The sequence below is a fragment of the Anguilla rostrata genome, chromosome 2 (assembly GCF_018555375.3).
Source record: "Anguilla rostrata isolate EN2019 chromosome 2, ASM1855537v3, whole genome shotgun sequence".
Lineage (NCBI taxonomy): Eukaryota > Metazoa > Chordata > Actinopteri > Anguilliformes > Anguillidae > Anguilla > Anguilla rostrata.
In genome coordinates, this window is record NC_057934.1 from 25,398,722 (window position 1) to 25,420,864 (window position 22,143).

At 38.9% G+C, this 22,143-nt stretch overlaps 1 protein-coding gene across 4 annotated transcripts; it reads right to left on the reverse strand.

The window, feature by feature from the left end:
* Window positions 1–473: 473 nt before the first annotated feature.
* On the reverse strand, window positions 474–17,050 carry LOC135247666 (coatomer subunit zeta-1-like). Of its 4 annotated transcripts, none has more exons than XM_064321392.1 (10): window positions 16,941–17,050; window positions 15,404–15,472; window positions 15,165–15,249; window positions 14,321–14,412; window positions 13,817–13,872; window positions 8,309–8,386; window positions 6,983–7,034; window positions 4,192–4,230; window positions 3,332–3,364; window positions 474–2,028 (listed from the first exon to the last, which is right to left on the reverse strand). In XM_064321392.1, exons 1-10 carry the CDS (start codon window positions 16,956–16,958, stop codon window positions 1,981–1,983), a joined length of 570 nt encoding a protein of 189 aa, XP_064177462.1. In that variant the 5' UTR covers window positions 16,959–17,050; the 3' UTR covers window positions 474–1,980. The 4 variants fall into 4 exon arrangements, with proteins under 4 accessions (XP_064177462.1, XP_064177463.1, XP_064177464.1 ...); XM_064321393.1 differs by lacking the exon at window positions 16,941–17,050 and adding an exon at window positions 15,633–15,693; XM_064321394.1 differs by lacking the exon at window positions 3,332–3,364.
* Window positions 17,051–22,143: the final 5,093 nt, after the last annotated feature.

The following is a 22,143-nucleotide window of genomic DNA, read 5'->3' on the forward strand; positions in this document are numbered from 1 at the left end:
ATTTTGTCATGGATCTCCGAAAAAAGCCAATTGGAGAGTTCTCGCTTAGCAGTCGAACTGCCAGAACTCCGCCCAACATCATGTTTGCCCAATCAGCTATCGCGGTTATATGCGACGGGTCCCTAAGGATAGAGAGTTGAACCCATAGGTCATTTTCAATGTAGGCGGGAAGTCTCCACCTTCATAGTATTACGTAATCAATGTCTGCCAATCATGAGAGACCATCCCTTTGGTTGGCCCTCAAAATCATTAATATTATATGAGCTAAATTACCATATATAATATTCACGAATAGCACAATACCATTGGATTGTCATTTTACTACTCGCTGATGAATTTAATATTTGTACTATAAGAAGGTAACTCATAACTGCATAAAAAGTAAATAATTACATTGTAATCAATCAATCTTTATTTGAATGTCCATATATACAAACAGGTTAAAAAGACAAACAATAATCAAGCAGACAGTGTCGTAGTTAACCAGTCTTTAATTGTTGACAGTAAAGGAGCTTATAGCCAGCACAGTTGGTGATTTTTAAAAATGTTTTAGTGTGATTGAAAAGGCCCGTTCCATAGTAAACAAACATACATTTTTAGTGCTTTGGAATGAGCATACTTACATTGAAATTGAACAAAACAGGGTTACATAAATACAAGTTTACGATAAAACATATTTAAATATAGGCTATCTGGCGTCAATTTTCTTTCCTGATATGACGGGAATTTATTTACAATTTTAATAAATCCGACCAGAACAAGGCTACTTAGCAACAAACGGGAGCCGACTAAAATCTTACATCAATTCCAATGTCAAAAATGTCCTCCGAAAAATGAAGCAGTAGGCTATGTAAACCTACTATGTAAAATTACACAAAACACAACTTCGGGATTTACCTTCGCGTCATTCTTAGGCTATAACAAGATTGCTGAGAATGTCAGTTTTTGACATTGAGAGTTTAAGTTAAAATGACATGACAACTTTTGCATCCCATAGGCATGGAATTGTCGAGGTGTAAAATTTATTTATTTTTCAAAAGCTTTAATTCAGGATGCCCTCACCGCCCGTCCGTCCAAACATCTTAAAATCTTTGTGGTGCTAAGAATAAATAAATAAGGATGAAAGTGAAGATATCTGGCGAGACAGTGCAATGCATACGTAGTTCAGTATTCCCTTGATCTTACATTCATATTTTGGTCAATATTTACCTTCACGAAGAGCTGTTCACCAAAATGATGAAACAGCGATACTAAATTGGTGGCCTTTAAACGTGACCACAAGATTCGCAGGCTTTAACGCTTTATTCGACATTACATTGCCACGTGCGCTTCTCTCTGGATTATTGAAGCGACTATGTTATTTGTTTAGGCCTATAACATTCGTTTGGCACATTCAATAAAAGGAAAATTATTTTGTTTGATAGTTTGTTAATTGCTCTAAACAGAACAAATATTTAATTTCACAATTGTCGCAGAAAATAAATATGTTCCATCTTTGGCATTACAAAAAAAATACATTATGAAAAATTGTACATATAAGAGGACATTGAGCTAACACGTGATTCTTCAAGAATTAAAAGCTAAATCTGCTAATAGCTTAATAACATGAAACAGCACTGTGGAATGTACAGGAAGGCTGGAAACGTTATAAAACATTTAAAGCGTCCACAGAAAGCAAACAGGGATATATGGGGCATTGCTTTGTAACTTCCAAATTCCAAAGGCAGCCTTATATAATGCACAAATGTCAGCAGATTGTAAACATTATTATTATTATTATTATTATTATTATTATTAGTATTATTATTATTGTTATTAATAATAATAATAATAATAATAATAATAACGTATAACATCCGTCTGAAGTAGGCCTAGTGCCACAAACCCTGTGTATGGATCCAATAATGTATAAACGTTATGCCGTTATGTCAAACTGAACAATGACGTTGGGTTCTCTCCTACCGCTCCAAAGTTTTTATTTTATTTTAGTATTGACCATTTTATTTGCTCCTTTGCAGACTGCAGAACCTGAAGGAAACAGAGGAAATAAAAGTTGAGACAAAATTAGAATTTTGATTTTAAAAATGCTAAAATGTTTCAAAAAACAAAGCAATAAGGAAATGGTCTACTAATATGAAAAGCAGTCTTAATCTATGAAGTGCCCATGAACTTCTTGAAACGCTAATTCAAGAAAATTTACATCTAGCATTGTCGGTAACATTTGGTTTTCCGAAAGTGTCAAATAAAATGATAAACTGCCAGCAGATGTCGCTGTAGACCTAATAATCGCCGACATTGTCACAAGACAGCTCAGTGGCGTTTCCTTATCCAGACACAGTAGGGTACTGTCAGGAAGACTTCGTCTGTCTGCGAAAGGTAATATTATCGTTATTCTATAACTAATTATATTTCATCTGTATATCGTACATTGTAAAACCAACGCGAATACGAAAAAACGAGACTCAGAATTTCCATAATGGCTCATCACATAACACATTTTAAGATCAGTTAGCCTAGCCTAATCGGCTTTCAAAAGCTCACACTTTAGCTAATGTTATTTTATTTAGGCCTACATTCTGTGTTTTCATCTAATTAAAAACATTTTCTGAGGCTAAAATAGTTACTCAAAGCAGTTCCTCAACCTTTTGTGCATATGTACACACGCGGAAACAATTTAACTAGTTAGCTAATGACAATGATTTCAAAATACTACAACAGTGAACAGACATTTAATTGTTAATTCAGTCTTTGATACGACATAACTGAAAAGAAAATGCTGCAAGTTTTCACAAAATAATAAAACAAATTGTGCATCACTAAAAATGTGAGAATATTTAGATAAAGGCACAATTTCTGGACCCTTTTGGGAGATATGGACTATACATCGTAGTAAATTTTAAATTACATAGCCTGAATAACCTGGCCAACCATGCTAGGTGCATTTGCATCAGGATATATTGATTTTATTAATGAATAAAAATATGCCTCAGTCATATTCATGTCTTTCGTAGGCATTCCACTCAGTAAACCAACTAACGGACAGAAATAGATAAATATTGCTTAATATCACTTTTCTCTGTGTAAACTCCTTTCTGTGATTGGCTGTCAGCAAACATTTTTGTCCAATAGGAGGGAAATAAATTGAGTTGATGCCTCAGTTCTTCCTTTGATGGTTCAAGTGTGAACTACCAGCAAGCTGAGCAGTGTCTTCATAACAATTTATGATAGTTTTAAGACATAATACTGTATCCTCTGATATAAAGCAGACTCTCCAGCTGATGATGTGTCTGGAGAGTCTTGTGCCATGCATATACTGCAAAGGAAGACTTACTGTTGAGGTCATTGCCAGTTTCTGTGAGATGTGCTGTGTGGGAGTTAGAGGACAGGGTTAGTAGCAGAAGGCAAGCTTGCATGCTTTTCTGGGGACGGTTAGGGTTAGACTTCTGCAGAAACAGAGACTGCCATGTTAAAACCCAGCCATAGGGTGTATTCCAGGTTTTGCCAGGACAGGGACTGACACAAACTCCTCTAAAGGTTATACTGCCAACACAATCACTGCCCTGCAGCTGAGACCTGAAGTGACCCCTGCTAGTATGCAGAGTGAGTATTTCCACTTCAACTTCTAAATCTTGTAGCTAATAGCTCAGTTACAGAAGGGGCCAAGGAGTGTAAAACAGTGGAAGCTCAAAATAAATTGTATTAAACTTATCCAATAATCATGTTCATAATGTGCATATTCTAAATATGTTGTATTATATAAAGTTAATTCACATCCTGGAAGGCTGGACGTACAACAGACAGCCTATATAGTAACTTATTAATAAGACTTCTTTGTATGAACATACAATTTATATCCAAATGCTTCTTCTCCAGGCCTTCTTTCTCTTCCTGGTTCTAGTTGTTGCAAAACCATTCCACCTCATTCAACTCAAGATGCATAACTATCCTTCTGATATGGAGCATATAACAATTTCTACATTAGTCTCTGTATATAAATAAAGACAAATATAAACTATTTTTTAATAAAATAATTTACTGAATAATAAAATAATTACTGAAAGGTTTCCCAGTCAAGGCCCAGGCAGGAATTAATAGCTTAATTAATAGCAGGAACATGGGCAGGTGTATGGGGGGGACAGGGAGAGGGGCCATGCCAGAGGGCAGGGGCCATAGGCTTAGGGGAGGTCTTACCTGAGCCACACTCTGCTCAGACAGGGGGTTCTCATCCACCTGAGAGATAAGAGATAAGAGAGGCTAATGCAAGGTCCAACGTAACAGAAATCCACCAGTCCCCGTGCAGCCATTGCGCTGTACAGCAAGGTGGTCCAGAGAGGCCTGTTATCTTAACAGAGTAGCACACTGGCCCATAGGCAGCCACTACAGGACATGATAGACATGCACTCACGTAGCTTATATACAAACATATCTATCTATCTACCAATAGATTTTCAATAAATATTAACGTCTGAAGGCCAGTCCATTCCGTCCATTCCTGAAGTAGTTTATGGTTAATTTTATGGTGTTTCAGATCATTGTCTTGATGAAATATCAAACCCCTTTTCAGCTTCAATTTCTTCACTGACATTAGCTTCTAGGATTTGTTGATATCTATGTGAATCCATTCTTCCTTCTACCCGCACAATATTTCCTGTGCCACTATCTGCCACACAACTGCAAAGCATAATAGATCCACCCTCATGCTTTACGGTTGGCAAGATGTTCTTTTCTTCAAGCACTTCCCCTGTTTTTTTCCAAATGTATCTTTGGTGGGGTTTTTTGTTACAAAATATCTCTGGCTTCTCCAAGAGCTGTGTTTCATACTCCATGTTAACTTTTGTGATGGGATCACAGGAAAGGTTTTCTTTGGACAATACAGTGGACTGGGACACCACAAAAAAGTATATATATAGTATGTAATTACACAGTATGCAAACACTCACATGCTCACATACAGCCAAGCACAAAAAACCGAACACACGTACATGTATGGTCATACATACAGGGAGGATTTATCATGAAGCATTTCAAAGGGCCATCCTCTGGAACAATCTGACCAAATATCTCCCTTCCTGCAGCCTGCCTGTGTTAATAATTGCCTATTGTGAAGGCCTCACTTAGCAACTGAGTGCACTTGCTGACTGCTATGTTCCCATGTAACAGCTCTCTCTCTCTTGCTCAAGAAAGTTTATGAAGTAGGAAGTACAAAGTGTCTGTGATGTCTTTTTTGCCTAAGTGTATAGCTGCCCAATTTAAACAAGCACATTTTATTCAGAAAGTAAAAAAAATTGCTCTACATTTTAAAAAACTGTTCGGAATATTCACAAAACAAAAGATACATTAAAGTTTGTTGTACATTTGAAAATAATGTACAGGTTTAGTGTATAGCATTACATAACATTATACCTCCATATTTATTTATGAGTAATGAACAGAAAATGGGTTACTTCAGAACATTGATGATTGTTTTGTGGATTTAACTCATCGATCTTATTTAAGCATGCATAATGGAAATGCTCAATTGAATATAAGAATTCAACTTGAATTTAACACTATCACTATCTCTATGCCTATCATAGCTATGCTTCTCTCTCTCTCTCTCTCTCTCTCTCTCTCTCTCTTGCTCTCTCGCTCTCACAATTAAATTCAATAATGCTTTATTGGCATGACTGTATATAAACAGTATTGCCTAAGCAATTCACAATTAAACAATTAACAATGACAATAAAATATATAAATAAAAATAAATTCATAAATAAATTACCAAAACCAAACCTACAGACAACCTTGTTGAATTACAGGAACAGTAATAAGAACAAAATCTACTAACAAAACAAATAACAGGGATGGTGCCTCTGGCTGTTCTTTGTTTTCTAACAGGAGGCCAATGCTATACATTCTGTTTTTTACCCCAGTATATAGGGGAGTTTTTCTAGATTAGTGTGCTTTGAGAATTTAGGTTAAAAAGCTTCCAATTTTTTAATAGAACATTTTTCTTATATCCTGGTATTGGGCATTCTGTAAGGAAATGCAGCTCTGTCTCCACTGCCCCCTGATTGCAGTGGGAGGACAGCCCCTCCCTCTCCCTCTCTCTCTCTCTCTCTGGAGGGTATTTTTTGTTATTAATCACTCTTCAGAAAAAAAAATCTTGTGATCTCTAATGGAGAATATTACATGGTACTATAGCAGTGAATGGTTTTTTATATGTAATCAACCCAACAGTCTGTTATCTGAGTCATTTTTGTGGTTTGTTGGAGATAGTTTTTCACTGTTTTGTTGAATGCAGTAGACCGATGCCCTTATTGCCTTTGCTGAATAATCTTTATTAGATTTGGTGAGAGACTGTCCAAACCTGCTTTACTTTTTGGAGCAGGCATCAAAAAGTCAAACAATGCAAAATGGCTGCTTTTGAATTTTATACTCAAAACCTTTCCTTTATAAAAGCCATAGGGATTGGATGGAAAAAAGAACAAGCCAAGATATAATTTCATTATTTGTCTCACTGGTAATGGCTAGAGTGTGGGTTTATTTTTTTAGATTATATAAAGCAATGAGTAATACAGAAGGTTTTATTCAACAGGTGTTTTAATGAGGTCATTATCTCTGTCAGACATGATCATTTAATCTTTGCCAATGTTTTCGGATGCATTCTCTTTTTTAAATGTGTGGCAATCCTATAACGTTTTATTATGTAAACCCTACAACTTGTTATTATGTAAACCTCTATTTAAAAAATAAAATAGAGGTTTACAGAATATAGATCAGTTTCAGAATTTTGAAAAACTGGGCCCTGGAATGAAGGAAATATTTAAGGAACAGACACATACTTAGACATTTCTCTCATTATTACAGTTCACATTGAGGTGAATGATTTCAACAGGATGTATATTACAAATCATGTATAAAAAACCATTGTGAATTTACATTTTGCAACATACCATACTGAGTTTGTAAGAACCTTCTGTCTCCAGTCAAGCTCCCTTACCTTGTAGTTGACTTTCTGAATGACTTGCTGGGGGTCACTCTCCAAGATTACCCTGATGACAAAGAACTGGTTAGTAAAAAAAAAAAAAAACAAAGAATCAGGAAAAACTGCTATCATGAATTCATGCAGTGAAATTGTTTGCATCTAATTTATTTACATTCTCTCACACATTGGGCGGCAGTGTAGTATAACAGGTTTGATTCCTAGGTAGGCCGTTGTACCCTTAAGCAAGGTACTTAACCTGCATAGGTTCACCAATATATCCACATATAAATGGATGCAATGTAAATGCTATGTAAAAAGAAAAGTTCTGTAAGTCGCCCTGGATAAGAGCATCTGCTAATGCCTGTAATGTAACACTGGGCTTCATTTCTCAAATGCGAGTCAAATAAATTTGTCATTTGGGAGTGCATTTACGCAAACAAAATTTTGTATGTCAGTTTGTTCATAGGATCCAAACAGATTCCACAAATACTGGGTACTGTTCGTATTGTGTGCATACAGTAAATAAAATTTTTAAAAGTGTAAAAGCTTTTTTGCCTGTTTGTACTTTTATTATTCCAGTCATTCGTCTTGTATTTTGATTTAAAAAGAGTAGAGAAAATATTTGAATAAATATAAATATAATATCAATTATAATAATATTTTACTACAATTGAGAATAAATTTGATAAAATACGTAAATACAAATCTGCTATAAATAGGGCCCAGAAGTCTTAGCTTCGGACTTCATTGCTTTGGCTGACCTCGCTTTATTAGAAGCTTTATAAAAAGCTTTGTAAAAATTAAGATTTTCTTTGTTGCCTCCAGTTTCATGTCAAACCACTTTTGCTTTGCCTGTTGCATAGTACACAGAACTTAGACAGAGTAGACAGAGTTCACAACAACTATATCTTCCCCAGCCCTGACACTCCACTGCCTACACTACTGAAAATATGTTTTTTTGGCTTGTACTTCCATCAACAGCACTTCAATCTGCACTTCAGAGACGTTTTTTCTTTTCTTCTTTCTTTTCTTGGCTCATTAAATTAAATTTTGGGGCATCAATTTATGCTAATTACAAAATCTGTGAACGCTTTTCGTTTATGATTGATTGCTATTTTTCAAAATACGCATTTGCACAGGGGAAAAAAGCTGTGTCCACAAGTGTTTGATAAATCCAACGGAATTTGTTAGATCATTTCCAATTACGCGTAAATTTACACATGGTTTTATGAAAATATTGATAAATGAGGCCAATTCGCTGAAATACTTTCTCTTTCAAACACCATTACTCTTTTTTATACTTTCTTGAGCACTAACTCACAATCTCTCTTAAGCACTCACCCTCCATCTATGATTTCATCTACCACCAGAAAAACTCCATCAAGGTTTTCCAGCAGACATCTCTTCTCCACGTTCTTCCTGTAGACAGGAGCAGAATGATACGAAATTAACATCATTACAAGCCCTAAAGTTGCTTTTAGCAGTGCTTAAGAAAGTAATTCATCCACATCTTATCATATAACTGTATGGCACATAATATGTAGTGCATGAAAAATAATAACACACACACACACACACACACACACACACACACAATCAGTACTGGTGTTAGATCAAGTAAAGAGAGTGGCTGAGCAGTAAAAAGAGGGGCTAGCTGAGGTGATATAGTGACTATTTGTGCTCCACACATCTGCTGCACTGGTTTCTATGGAAACAACATCAGCACCAATACCTCCTCCAAGTAGGTCTGAGATTCCAGATATAAGCAGAGAAACTGCTCCTTTGCCATATAGCAAAGCACTCAAGGTTCCTTTCTTTACTATAATCAGCTCTCAGGCTTTTTTGAAGTGTGATATCAAGCTCATGAACCAATATCTGAACAAGCTATGATGTAGGCTTGTGAAGCGTGTATCCACCACACTACAAGGGGGAACACAAAATGCACCCCTCGTGTTTGCAAACTGATTTTAGTTAGTTATCAAGCATGTACAACTGTACATCACTTCCATCTTCCTGGATGAAGTTGATTTAAAATAAAAATCCACCAGTATTAATGCTGGCTATTTCACCATATTGATACAATATTTTAGAAATAATTTTGGTCTATTTATATGTTGTATTTATTATTCAAGCAGTCCTAGAGTAATATGACTCCGATGACTTGATCACAAAGTGAGTGAGCATTTCCCTTAGCAGTTATGTACAGCAGCGGTTCCCAAACTTGTCAGGCCCAAGGCACCCCTGTAAATAATCTCCATTTCCAAAATATCCCAAAATAATACAAGCAAACGCTCACACTATGGATTGGTTGTAAATCTTGTAAATCTGCATTAAAGACAGAAATAGATGAACCTGTCAACCTGTTTCATTTAACAAATTACATTTAGAAATGAAATATTTACGTAATTCTCACAAGTCAGTGAGCCTGTCACTTGAAATAACTAGTGACTTGACCTGGCTGACCACCCTGGCTGACCAATGCCCACATTATGGACTGAAAGTCTTATATGTATGTGCATGTAAATAACTGGGGATGATATAAACGTGGTGGACTGAGAATAATATCAACTGAAATTCAGGAGAACAGGCAGACTGAGCTGTTTTGAGGGGGTATGGGGAGGTTATGATCTCAGGTATGCATGTGGGGGGAAGGAAATTATATTTATATATAGGCTAGATATGTATGCCTGTATAAGTGTCTGGATCATAGAGAGACCTCCATAGAAAGGTATCTTGAGAAATGGTAGATACAATCTTAAGATCACGTGCCGTGGTACAAAGCATCTTATTACTGTAATTTGATTATGGGGGAGTGTACGATGCAGTTTCTCTCTTCCTGGAGTAGTGGGGCGGGGTCTCCTGGTGGTGAGTCAGGGTGTTACAGATCTGTTCCTGTCCAGACCTTATTTGGGCAAACAAAAGGAGGTGTGTAATGTGGAAGGCTTGCACATGATTGCATTTAAGGGAAGTCCAAAGAAACATTTGGGGAGAACCTGCTCAACAGTTCTCCTGATACCATATGGAATCATTTCACTTGTTGATGTTTATTTTCCTAAGCCAGCATGGTATCCAGTGTTTAGCTACAGGTATTGAATGTGTTCATATTTGCTCTCACTGACTTAACCAGTAATTTGGCTTAATAAACCAACATACTTTCACCTTATCTGCATCTTCCTTTCCAGTTCTTTTGCAACTTCACAAATGCCCAGAACACAGTTCTAAACCCCACGAGAGCCAGAGCATATGTTCTTAGGTGCAGCAGTATCCCGGGCGCTGTGGTACAGTATGTATGGTTGAGTTTCAGGGTCAGCCCCCACATCTCACTCAGAGCTGGGTACAAGGCGCAAGAGACCTCTGAGTTTCTAGCAGTAGAATCCAAGTCGTAAGAGACCACTGAGTATTCAGTAACAAGTCACAAGAGGCCTCTGAGTTTCTAACAGTAGAATCCAAGTCATAGGATAACTACTGTACGAGTACTGAGTAACAAGTCTCAGGAGATCTCTGAGTTTCTAGCAGTAGAAGTCATTTAACCTGAGCCTATGCCATATGTAGCCGTAACAAGTTTAGACCTCTAAGTTTCTCACAAGTTAAAAACAAGTCCTCCAACCTCTGAGACTAAGCGAGAGGGGGTGCTGGTGTCAGGCATGGACTCTGAAATGCAGGTATGTCATCTAGCACCAAAGCATGCACACATCAGGTTATCTCTGGGTAAATTATGTTTCTATAGCACCTTTCCCTACTCTTACTGACAAAATGACTGCAAAATCAGCTCAGTCTCCCTAAAACTCTGTGTACGGCAACTACAAAGTATGAAGAGACCAACGCACCTCTTCACATCAAGTTAAATTTCTGTGTAGAAAGTTGCTCAGCATCGTTTTTATGCATACCCACCCTACATACATGTACCCCCCTACACTTTCTTTCACTTATTTTCATTAATTTATACAAAAATGCATCAAGCTACGAGGCATAAATACAACAAGCCATATCGCAGAATTATTCAGTGAAAATGGGTCCAGCAGAAGGGGCGAGGGGCATCTTAATTTCTGTTTTTTTTTTTTGTTTAATAATTTTCTTCATTAATCTTCTTTTCTGCGGTGAATCATACGACGTGGTGCTTTTGTTTGTTTCACCACCGAAAATAAGATTGAGAGGGTAAGACTGACAGGGTTTGACCAAATGTATTATATTTACGTCTCAGTGGAAGAAGAAGTGCAGAGGACTTTGGTTCAGACAAATCCCAAATCCTCTCATTCACAGTATGATTTCTCAGTTTTATCTTAACTTCTTCATTTTTAATATAGGCTAAATTAAATTTCAAGGAAGCCCTGGAGTGATCTCACAGCACCCCGGAACCCACTTTGAAAATTCTTATATACAGTATAGTGAAAGTCACAGACCACCCTTTACTTTATTCAATTTTCAGTCATTCAGTGCAATTTTCAGTGTCAGACAATAATGCAGGAAACATACAGTATATTTTACAGAAAATTAAAGCAAAGCCTCCACCACTACTTATAATATCAAATCTATCCGTATTTGTCAACTCTGTCTTTTATGCACCCTACTACCACTTTAAGCCTTCCATCCTTCCAATCAACAAACAAGTTAACAGAAGTGTCAATGATGTTATGTTAGAATCCTTTGCCTTCAAAAGTGACTCTAACATTCAAACAAACAACTACCCAAACACACTTTAGCTGCCTTGCTGATTTCTTTGTTGTGTGTCTCAAATGATAATGCCCCCAGCACTGTTAAAAAGATCAAGCTGCTGGTATTCTAAGAACAATGGACTGGCCATCCCAGAGTCCAGACCTCAACATCATTGAATGTGCTTGGAATTACCTGGATTAAGAGAAGCAGAAAATGGAACCAACTTATAAAACTAAACTTCGGAGGTGTTTACAAGAAGCATGGAAAAATATCCCTGCAGATTTTAGGAAAACTCAACACAAGTCTCCCAAAACAAATGGAAGCTATAATAAAGGCAGAGGTGTGCCATACAATTTCTAGCCACAAATAAAATTCTCATGGCAACGTAATTCCCCTCACTATATCAGAAAATCACGAATTGGTGCTTTTTATTTCCAAGAACAGCTCTACCCTCACGGCACGCACATTGTTCAAATTTTCTAAAGTGAAGTAGTATTTCATAGGCCTATGTTGTGTTATAGCCTACATGTGTTAGTATAGCCTACATTAAAATGTTATATTTGGCCCTACTTATTTAAATTACATTCGCACCAGATTTTTTATTTATTTCTAGAAGCATGTTAAATTTCTTAAAGCCTGTTTTAAAATTAATAAACAATGTACATGTTCCTCAGCACGAGTGTCACCCCTCCATTCACAAAAGCTATGGAAACGCATAGCCAGCATGCAATGGACGTAATGTTTGATCTTTGAAACAGATTTTCAAAATTCCAGGTATGAATGGTTTGAAAGAACAAACACACACATTTCGGGTTTTGTGAGAAAGTCTCAGCGTTTAGTTCTAAAAAGGATATTTCACTTTGATATAATGTAAGTAATTTTGTGGAGCCTACCCCATAGCATTTGCAAGCATGAACAGGCCTTCTAGCAACACCTGTCCCTGTGGACTGTTAACAGCATCACCCTTCCTTCCGGTTGTCAGGTTCCGGACTCCCATTCATTTTTCCAAACTTCTCCAAAATTAACAGCTTTAAAACACAAACTACAGTGGATAATTCATCCGTATAAAGTTTTTTTCCCCTAAATGAAAGATACCTGTTTTTTTGAGCTAATTAGCTCTTTTCAGGTTTAGGTTGTAGAAAGAGGAACTATTTTCAAAACGTGTAGAAATACAACAAGCTGTTGTTTAATTTACTTTAAGGGGCAGGACAATGGTGCAGTGGGTAGCACTGCTGCCTCACAGCAAGTAGGTCCTGTGTTCGAACCTGGCCTGGGCCTTTCTGTGTGGAGTTTGCATGCTCTCCCCGTGTCCGCATGGGTTTCCTCCAGGTACTCCGGTTTCTTCCCACAGTCCATGCAGGTACGTTAATTGAAAACTCTAAATTGCCCATAGGTATGAGTGTGTGAGTGAATGGTGAGTGTGCCCTGCGATAGATTGACGGCCTGTCCAGGCTGTATTCCAGGCCCGTGCCCAATGCACGCTCAGATAGGCTCCAGCACCCCCCTGCGACCCTGACCAGGATAAAGGGGTATAGATAATGGATGGATGGATTGTGTGCAAGGATAAATCAGTAAAAATAATAAAACTTTTTGCCGGAACTTCTGAAACGCTGAAAATACATCAGTTCTGAAAACCTTTTTGAAGGTGCTCTATTTTATCAATCCATTATTCTCTTGTGCTTTAAAACTACTCATTTCAGCAAGGTCCCGGAAATGAATAGGAGTAAATTGGGAGCCTGAAAACCGAGAGGAACAGCAACACTGCTAACGGTCAGCAGGGACAGCTAATTGCTAGTATTCACGCCATGAAAATACAATGGGGGTAGGCTCCACAAAATAATGTATTTTATATAAAAGTTAAATATCCCTTTAAGCTTTTGGTGGTGTTGAAATCCCAGTGTTCTGTAGGCCTATATATGCAAGTGGCTGGTGGGGCAGCGGTGAAAGGTGAGGGCCGCATGATAGAATTTTGAAAGGGCCCCCATGGACCACAGAATAAATAACTTGCACTTAATGGCTGTTTTCACTGGAATGTAAATAAAAAAGGGGGGTATCTGACTTTTGTGCAGTACTGTACATCCACCACTAGGTACCCAAGATGCTAATAAAGAAGTCACAGCCACTGATATATGTTCACTCTATTTATCAACAGCAAGTATAAGACACAAGCAAAACCTGGGGAAATTAAACACTTACCTCAGAATCTGGCTGAGCGAATCAAACAGGCAGTTTAAAACCAACATCAGCATGAGCTGAAAGGACAGAAAAAAGGTTTTTTTTACATATTGGGACTCATTCACAAAACTTTGCTTAAATTATTCTTGCTTTTGTTCTTAAAAATGAAAAACCAATATGGGATTCATGACACATGTGCAAACCTTTGTTTTTGTGCATATCCCAGGTGTATCAGATGATGCATGCTGAAAATTCTATGTGCAATCCTGTTGTGTGGTTAGCATAAGGGAACAGCCATGAACAAATACAGCTAAGAAAATGAATGCCAAAATGTTCGTGGAAATGTTCTTACACGCAGTTTATGATGAAATATGATTGTGCGCGTGTTTTGTGAATGAGGCCCATTGTCTTTTTGTAATACAAAGGACAAAATTACTGTTCTTGCAAAGAGCATGGCTTTCCAGCCAAAATATTTCTACCTAGGGGCCATCATCCACACAGCTATTGTCATCGTATCAATTTTACCTCGTTTTCCTGAGCGCTGCCCACCACGTAGAAAAAGAGGTCAATGCTGCTTTTGTAAACAATAGTCATCCCCTCTAGGAACGCTATTTCATCTGATCAAGGAAAGAAACAAATAAACAGAGAGAGAACAAGAGCAAACCATTTATTTATTCAGTTGTGTCATTAGCATACCATACCATGTGTGTCGGCATGTGACTTCAAGCCAATGACAGTTAGGGACCCTGGGTGTTGAATTACTCTCACACATCCTGTTTCTTTAAAAGTCAGTAAGGATTTTCAGTGATAGAGATTCTCTATTTGCTGTTTCTCCCGTGGTAGGAACTGACCTGACCAGGAACCAGAGGGAACCCAGTAAGGGCCCTCTGAACTGATCACAGTCTGGGACTTAGGGAAGAGCATAAAAGTTATTTTACCAACACAGTTTAAGAGATGAATAGGATGGGACAGAAGAAGGGATGTAGCCCAAAATTGTTTTGTTAGCCTTTCCAGAGTGATTCTTCGCTTTCCTCTTTCCTGAGACATATTCCAACTTCTTGAGTCTCCAGCAGCATGTGTGCATACTTGGAAAAGGCCACACTCAGTGGTTAAATGCATACTGTGCTACTTATGTTTACTGTGATTGTGATGTATACTAAATACAACTGGGTTAATATTCAGCTTCAAATGAACTGTTTTGACAGTTCTGTGTAGTCCAATCCAATATGCCCACTGTCAGAACATATATTTAATTTGATTTAGTTATCACATGAGTCTTGTTGAGTATTCAGATCATATTTGTTTGTGAATCTACATGAGAGCCTACCAGTGGTTTAGGAGCAGAACCCAAAAGGAGAGATTGACATACTGTCAGCTTTGTGTGTTTTGTTGAAGACGTTACTCTCAAAGTTCTTCTGTTCCTTCATGGAGGGGTAAAGCTCGGTGTCATAGTACTGCAAATACAAAAAAGTATTGGAAATGTATCCTGAATAGGCATTGTCTGCTCATAATATGACAAAGTGATGATGATGGCTTCAAAACTAAAACAAGGTTTAGTATGTAGTTTAGTATAGTATGGACAAAACAAATAAGATATTTGTTCTCTACCTTAGAAAAGAGTCGGTTTCCATCATTGTCAAGAATGAAAACAGATTTTACTGTATAGAGAGAAGGTTCCTGGAAAACAGATAATGATGACTGTCATTAAAATTGGCCTATTGTATGAATATTGTCACACATTTTTAATTGACAGAATGGTTTAACAATGTATAACATATGTAATGACACTAAAAGGCAAGTATTAAAGAAATCGTTATGATGATAAAGTCGATGATACCATGATGACTGCGACCATCTGATGACACCATCATGATCGTGACCTCTCCCCAGAAGCTGGGCCATCCTGAGTCAAAGTTCTGTTATGCACTGACCGCCTCAAATGCACAGCCAAAGTGTATCACAGAACTTGGGCCTGGGGACGCTTAGGTGGAGAACAGGTGGGCACTTTTCCTTCAGTATATGTGGAAGCAGCTATTTCCTTCAGCTGCTTCCATACACACTGTATAGCTTGATTCAAGAAATTTGATTAAATATCTAGTTATCTTTGACGTAATATCAGAAATACTTTTGATTACTGCTCATTGCTGTAAGTTTTAGAGTGATGTGATTCGCACCAAGCAGCTGTTGTTACCACGATACGTTTAGTCAAATACATTTTATATAAAAAGCTTACGGAACTTAAATCGTAGAATTTAAGACATGAAAATTTAATAAATAAATAAACTGGATCTGATCCTATAGCAATTGAGGGGAGCGCACCGATAATTACCACCAAAACAAAACATACGCCCTCGATAGTAGTTAAAAGGCATGTACTAACGTTAAAAGTATATAAATGGTTGTATATAAACCACTATAACGTGAATGGAAATACAAATTAGGTTATGTGGTTCATGCCAAGGGAACCTGTGGAATATTCAGTCCACGACTATTGTATACTAAAGTGTGTCCCTGGCAGCGAAATCGTAAAACAAGACGTGGCACCCACAATTCTCAACAATAGGCTTGCCTACCATTCAGACGTAGTCACCAGCCTCAGTGGCATATTTTGTCCTAAAGTTATGCGGACGCAAGTTTTTTTTTTTTTTTTAACAGAATATTTTTTTAATTCACCTAACAATTAGCTTGCACCAATGTCACTTTTGGAGTGGGAACATTAGAGACTCACAGTTTCCCATTTTCCACAATATTCCTTTTCACCATTTAACAACACTATCTATTCGTTTTTACATACATGGGTTTGTTATCCTTATCTTCTAGGAAATAAAAGTTCAACTACGATACACGTACCTGTTGCTGCACATTTAAAAAGCTAAACCTTTCTGGCTTTCATGTTTATGAAAACCCTTACACACGAAATGCAATTTTGAAAACGCCGCTCGTGCGTAAAGTGCATGCAATTGAAGTCGCTAATAGTCTAAAATATATGCATCTATTTGATCTCTAAAAAACGGTCAACCCAGAAAACTGACCGGTGAACCTAAAATGACTCATTTTCAGCGCATCCCAGACCAGCTGTTAAATCAGAAACCATTCAGAGCGAGAAGATGAACATATAATATATATAACAACAGGGACTTCCTACCAGAGCCATGAAGTCCATGGTGGTGTATTTCTATGTTGACGTGGACAGGCTTGAGCTGTCATTTTAATAGACCTCACGGATCCTTCTGACTCATAGGTGGGCGGGTCTTCTGTTTCCAACCTGTGTTGAAACTGTGTTGCTGCATCGGCCATTTTGTTTCTAAGTGCGTTGTGTTTATTGATGTAGTGGCCTACCATTAGGTAGAGCCACAATGGTATCAGTTTCTAGCTAGGCGTTCACAAATTATAGTGTCCCAGCATCTGCCTGTAGAGGCTTGCGTGGCACTTGAGGTGCGTACGAATAAGATTCATGCCTGTCGCCAGTATCTTTCACTTAATCTGATATTTTAGATAAAATTATTTTTTTCTTTGAAGAAATCGGTGTCATTTCTCGTACAAACATAAATGCACGATGAAGGAATTATACTTCATGGATCAATTGCAGTATGCTTAGCTGGAGTTCAAAAGTTTTAAAGCTGCATTACAACTGGAACAGCTATCCAAAACTGTGGAATAAAGATAATGTATTCCATTTGTAATGCGGTTCTGTAGTCTAGGGGCCAGTTTCACAGACACAGATTAAGCCTTGTCCTAGATCAGTGGTACTCAACCCTGTTTCAGGAGATCTAGGCTTTTACTCCAACCCTAACAAAGCACCCCTCATTCAACAGCCAAAGATCTTGTTGCGCTTCTAATTAGTAAAGTTAGGTGTGCCAAACTACGGTTGAATGAAAACCTGTAGAATGGTAGATCTCCTGGGCCCAGTTGTTCAGAAGTAATCTGATCGGATTTCAGCTATCGGATTGGATCAAATCTTGAAAATGGGTTGTTCAAAAGAAAAAAGGATTCTGAAATCGGATTAGATCACGTAATCCAGTCTTGGTTTTGATCTGGATCAAACCTTCAGTATGTGTTCAAAAGTTTGTAGTAGGATTGGGATACCTTTGATCCAAAAATTCAGGATTATCCTGATTCCAGCAGAAGGGTGGATTCAGGGTGGATTTGAGGAACAAAAGGTAATAAAACTTTAAAATTGGTAAAATAATACAACATTTGTATCATGTAGTATATATACATTTATTTATATTTTGCACTTGATTTGTTTAACCGTTGCAGTGGTAAAGTAGATAAAGTAGACATTAAGGCTACCTATTAAGCCTTCCAGTAGCCTATAGTAAAGTAAAAAATAAAGGATTTTGTCCCCTTAAAATAATCCCCAAACAGCTGTTAATATCAAACAAAAAATAATATATTTAATTTTAAATGTCATTTATCACTGTATATTAATTACAATGACACAATCATCAGAGATGAACCAGTCAAAAGTAGTTGCATCCCTTATTGCATGTCCAGTCAGTCCTTCATTCTGAGAGAAAGCCGGAGGCTGGTCTGGGTCTTCAACAGGCTCAGGTGCATCATAAACGTCATCACAGAGAGGGACATTGCGCCTGGTAGCGATGTTGTGCAGGACAATACAGGCAAGTATTATGTTGCTCGCTCCCTGTGGTTCCACTCACAAGTAGTTAAGGCATGCAAAGCGCCTCTTCAGAACTCCATTTAAACGCTCAATTGCACATCTTGTTTTGCAATGAGCAGTGTTGAACTCTGCCTGCTCAGGTGTGTTTGCTGCAAGAAAAGGGGTCATCAGCCATGGGAGTGGATAGGCACTGTCTCCTAATATTATGCCATCTGGTCGGTTGGTTTGGTGCTCTCTGTATAGAGCGCTGTCCCTCAGGATATATGCATCATGGACAGACTCAGGCCACTTCATGACGCAGTTTGTGATGATGAGGTCAGCGTCGCCCACAAGTTCGATGTTATTTTTATTTTATTTTTGTTATTTAACCTTTATTTACCTAGGGTAGGTTCGCTGAGCACGGATGCTCTTTTGCAGGAACACCCTGCTTCACACTCATACACATTCACATCTGGGAGCTGCCCAGTACTACCACAATCCTCTATTGTAGGCCACTGAGCAGCTCAACTGGAGGGAGAACATTTTTTTAGCCAATTAAATCAAGGGATGCTTAGGTGGCAAGTTTTTGCGAGAGCCAGATCTGGGATTTTAGCCAGGACACTGGGGAACCCCCTACTCTTTGCGAACAGTGTCATGGGATCTTTAATGACCACAGTGAGTCAGGACCTCAGTTTAACGTCTCATCCAAAAGACAGCATCTCCTACAGCACAATGTCCCCGTCACTGCACTGGGGCATTGGGATTTATTTGACCAGAGAGAAGTTTGTCCCCTGCTGGCCCACCAACACCACTTCCAGTTGCGACTCAGTATTCCCTGGTGGTCTCTCATCCAAGTACCAAGCCCACACTTGCTTAGCTTCAGCCAGTGGGCAGGAGCAGAGTGTGTGGTGCTATGGCTGCTGGTATGTTGATGCTGTGCCTCCCCTTTCGGTAGTCCCACTCCCTCTCACGAGGTGCTTGTATACGCACATGAGTGCAGTGGATAACCCCAATAGTATTGGGCATGTTCCCCAAAAGAAAAACTTGCGCTTGGTCTGGGCAATCTGGTCATCCTTTGGAAATGAAACAAACTGATTGACCAGGCTGAGGAATGCGATTTACACAGCTTTCACCACATCACTCACAGTTGATTTGTCCACTCCTATATTGTCACCAACAACTTGGTAGAAAGTCCCAGGTGCACATAAGCACAGAGCAATGAGGACTCGTGACTCTTTTGGTTTCAGCATGGAAGTTTTGGCCTGACAAGGTCTGCAGTGTACTTAATATCAGCATTCCCAAAGCGAAACCGAGCATACAGTTCCTCAGTGGTGTATTGCTCCAGTGGTTTTGTATGCTCAATGTACACCCTTTGATGGTATCCTCTCCTACCAAAACGGAGGTAGCGATGGACAATAGCCATATCAGTGCCTCTCTGTAAGTCCTCTGAGAAAGGCTGAATAAGATGGCTGTGTAATTGGTCTTTTCAAACACACACCTATATTAATAGCTCGATTTGGCCAAAGATGAGATTTAATTGGATTATTGTTGTTGTCCCAATATACATGACTCGGAAAGAATCAGATTATTGACCGAGGTGTGTCTAAGGCTTCCTATAAATCCTGCTTCCTCCAATTTTGTCGCAACTTTTTTGAATAGTTCTTCCATCCATGTATTTTAGGATATTTAACTCCTTTAGTTGCAATAGCATGAAGTTGGTCTCCTTGTCTGTCCAGATGTGTTTTTTTCACCATGATACTAGGGAGGGCAAAACGGAGCTTTAGAATGTCGCCAGTAGTGTATGTGCGTGAGCTCGACAATGCATTTCTCACAGAAAAGGTTGTTTGTCGGCTTTTTTTAAGTTCATTACAGGGGTGATAGAAGTGACAATAATTAAGTGGTACTGTGCTGTTAGCCTTTATTGATCGCAGTACAAGGTTAATGAGATGTACAATTGGCCAGCATGAACCCATAAAAATGTACTTTGAATTGCAGGCTACTTGCTCAATTGAACGGTAAATGTGAAAAACATTTGATTATAGTCAGCGGCACCGAAATTTTCAGTCACACCCTCAATAAACGGCAAAAGTCCCAGTAGAAGATTGAATTAAATCTTTTAAAGTTATGTATTTTCTGAAAAGTTATCGATTCTGCTTGGCCCTCCTGAGTGCAAAGTTGCTATGTAAATTTTGGAACATGCGCAGAACGCCTAGGTCAATTGTAGTCCGATTGAAGCGTATACATGCCGTAGTAAATCGACCCCAAACCGCATTATCTAGGTATATTAGTCCGACTTTGAAAAATTTGAATTCGCACGATTTCAGTCGGACTACGATGTTTAGCCTACATGACTTTTAAAAATTCCAGTTTTAGCCGGACTAATACAATAAATCGACCTCTTCAAACATCATCTGATTGTGTCGTCGCTTCTGCCGTACCCCGCGATTCAGATAAGCGTATCTTAACTTTATTTGTTTCTGCTGTTGCTAGTTAGAGAACATAGTTGTGTGTAATTTAGATAATCTTTTTTAAAAACTTGTCTCAACTGTTGCTAGTCAGCAAACTTAGTTGTGCGTTAGCTCAGAATCTCTGTAGTTGACTCGCTGTTGTTAGTTAGTTAAAGGCGTTAGTGAAATTGTGTGGGGGTTGGTGTTTAATTGCCCGGTATTGTTGAGCTAATTTCGAGTAGCTTCACCTGGTGCTTATCTGCCCTAATGAAGCTAATGCAAGCACGTAATTGTCACCCGGTATTTATAGCTCCAGCGGAGGCTGCCAGCCTCGTCGTCAGTTTATCATGTTCATAAACCCCATTCCCTTGTGCGCGCTGCCTCGCCCCAAATGGTCTGTTCACCGCAGGCGTAATTTATCTAACCTGATCTACCCACCCTTATCCACACCTCAGGAATTCACTGTCACAGGTGGATTATGGAACTGCCAGTCAGCTGTCCAGAAAGCTGACTTCATTACTGCCTTTGCCAAGATGAAGTCTCTTGACTTCCTGGCTCTCACAGAAACCTGGATCACTCCCGATAACACCGCCACCCCAGCTGCACTGTCTGCGGGATACTCCTTCTCACACACCCCCAGGGCCTCTGGCCGAGGCGGGGGTACCGGTTTGCTCATTTCCTTGTCCTGGAAGTTCTGTGTCCTCCCCAGTCCTAACCCTACTTCCTTTGAATTTCATGCGATTACTGTAACTCATCCCTCAAAATTTCACATTATTGTTCTGTACCGCCCTCCAGGTCCACTCGGCTCATTTCTGGACGAGCTGGACACTCTCCTGAGCTCCCTCCCTGAGGATGGCACTCCTGCTATTCTACTGGGAGACTTCAACCTCCCACCAGAAACCTCCCAACTGTCCAGGGTTGCCTCACTCCTCCAGTCTTTCGCCCTATCCCTGTCCTCTTCCCCCCCCACACACAAGGCTGGTAACCAACTAGACCTTGTATTCACCAGAAGCTGCTCCATTCCCCAACTTACAGTGACTCCCCTCCATGTCTCGGACCACTTCTTTCTTTCTTTCTCCCTCTCCTATTTACTCCCCCTCAATTCATCCAATAGCTCACCCACAGTAACTTTCAGGAGAAATCTCTCTACTCTGTCACAATCCTCCCTCATCTCCACTGCTCTGTCTACACTTCCCCCTCCTGCGTCTTTCTCTAACCTGCCAGTTGATCTTGCCACCTCCACCCTCAACTCTTGCCTCTCCCAGTCCCTCGACTCACTTTGTCCCCTTGTCTCCAAACCA

Excerpts from the sequence above, each read along its gene's own strand:
- LOC135247666 (XM_064321392.1), bottom strand. Across the intron at positions 15,250-15,403 it reads GAAACCGACTCTTTTCTAAG|TACTATGACACCGAGCTTTA; the intron begins GTAGAGAACAAA and ends TTGTATTTGCAG. Across the intron at positions 7,035-8,308 it reads GATGAAATCATAGATGGAGG|GGTAATCTTGGAGAGTGACC; the intron begins GTGAGTGCTTAA and ends CTTTGTCATCAG.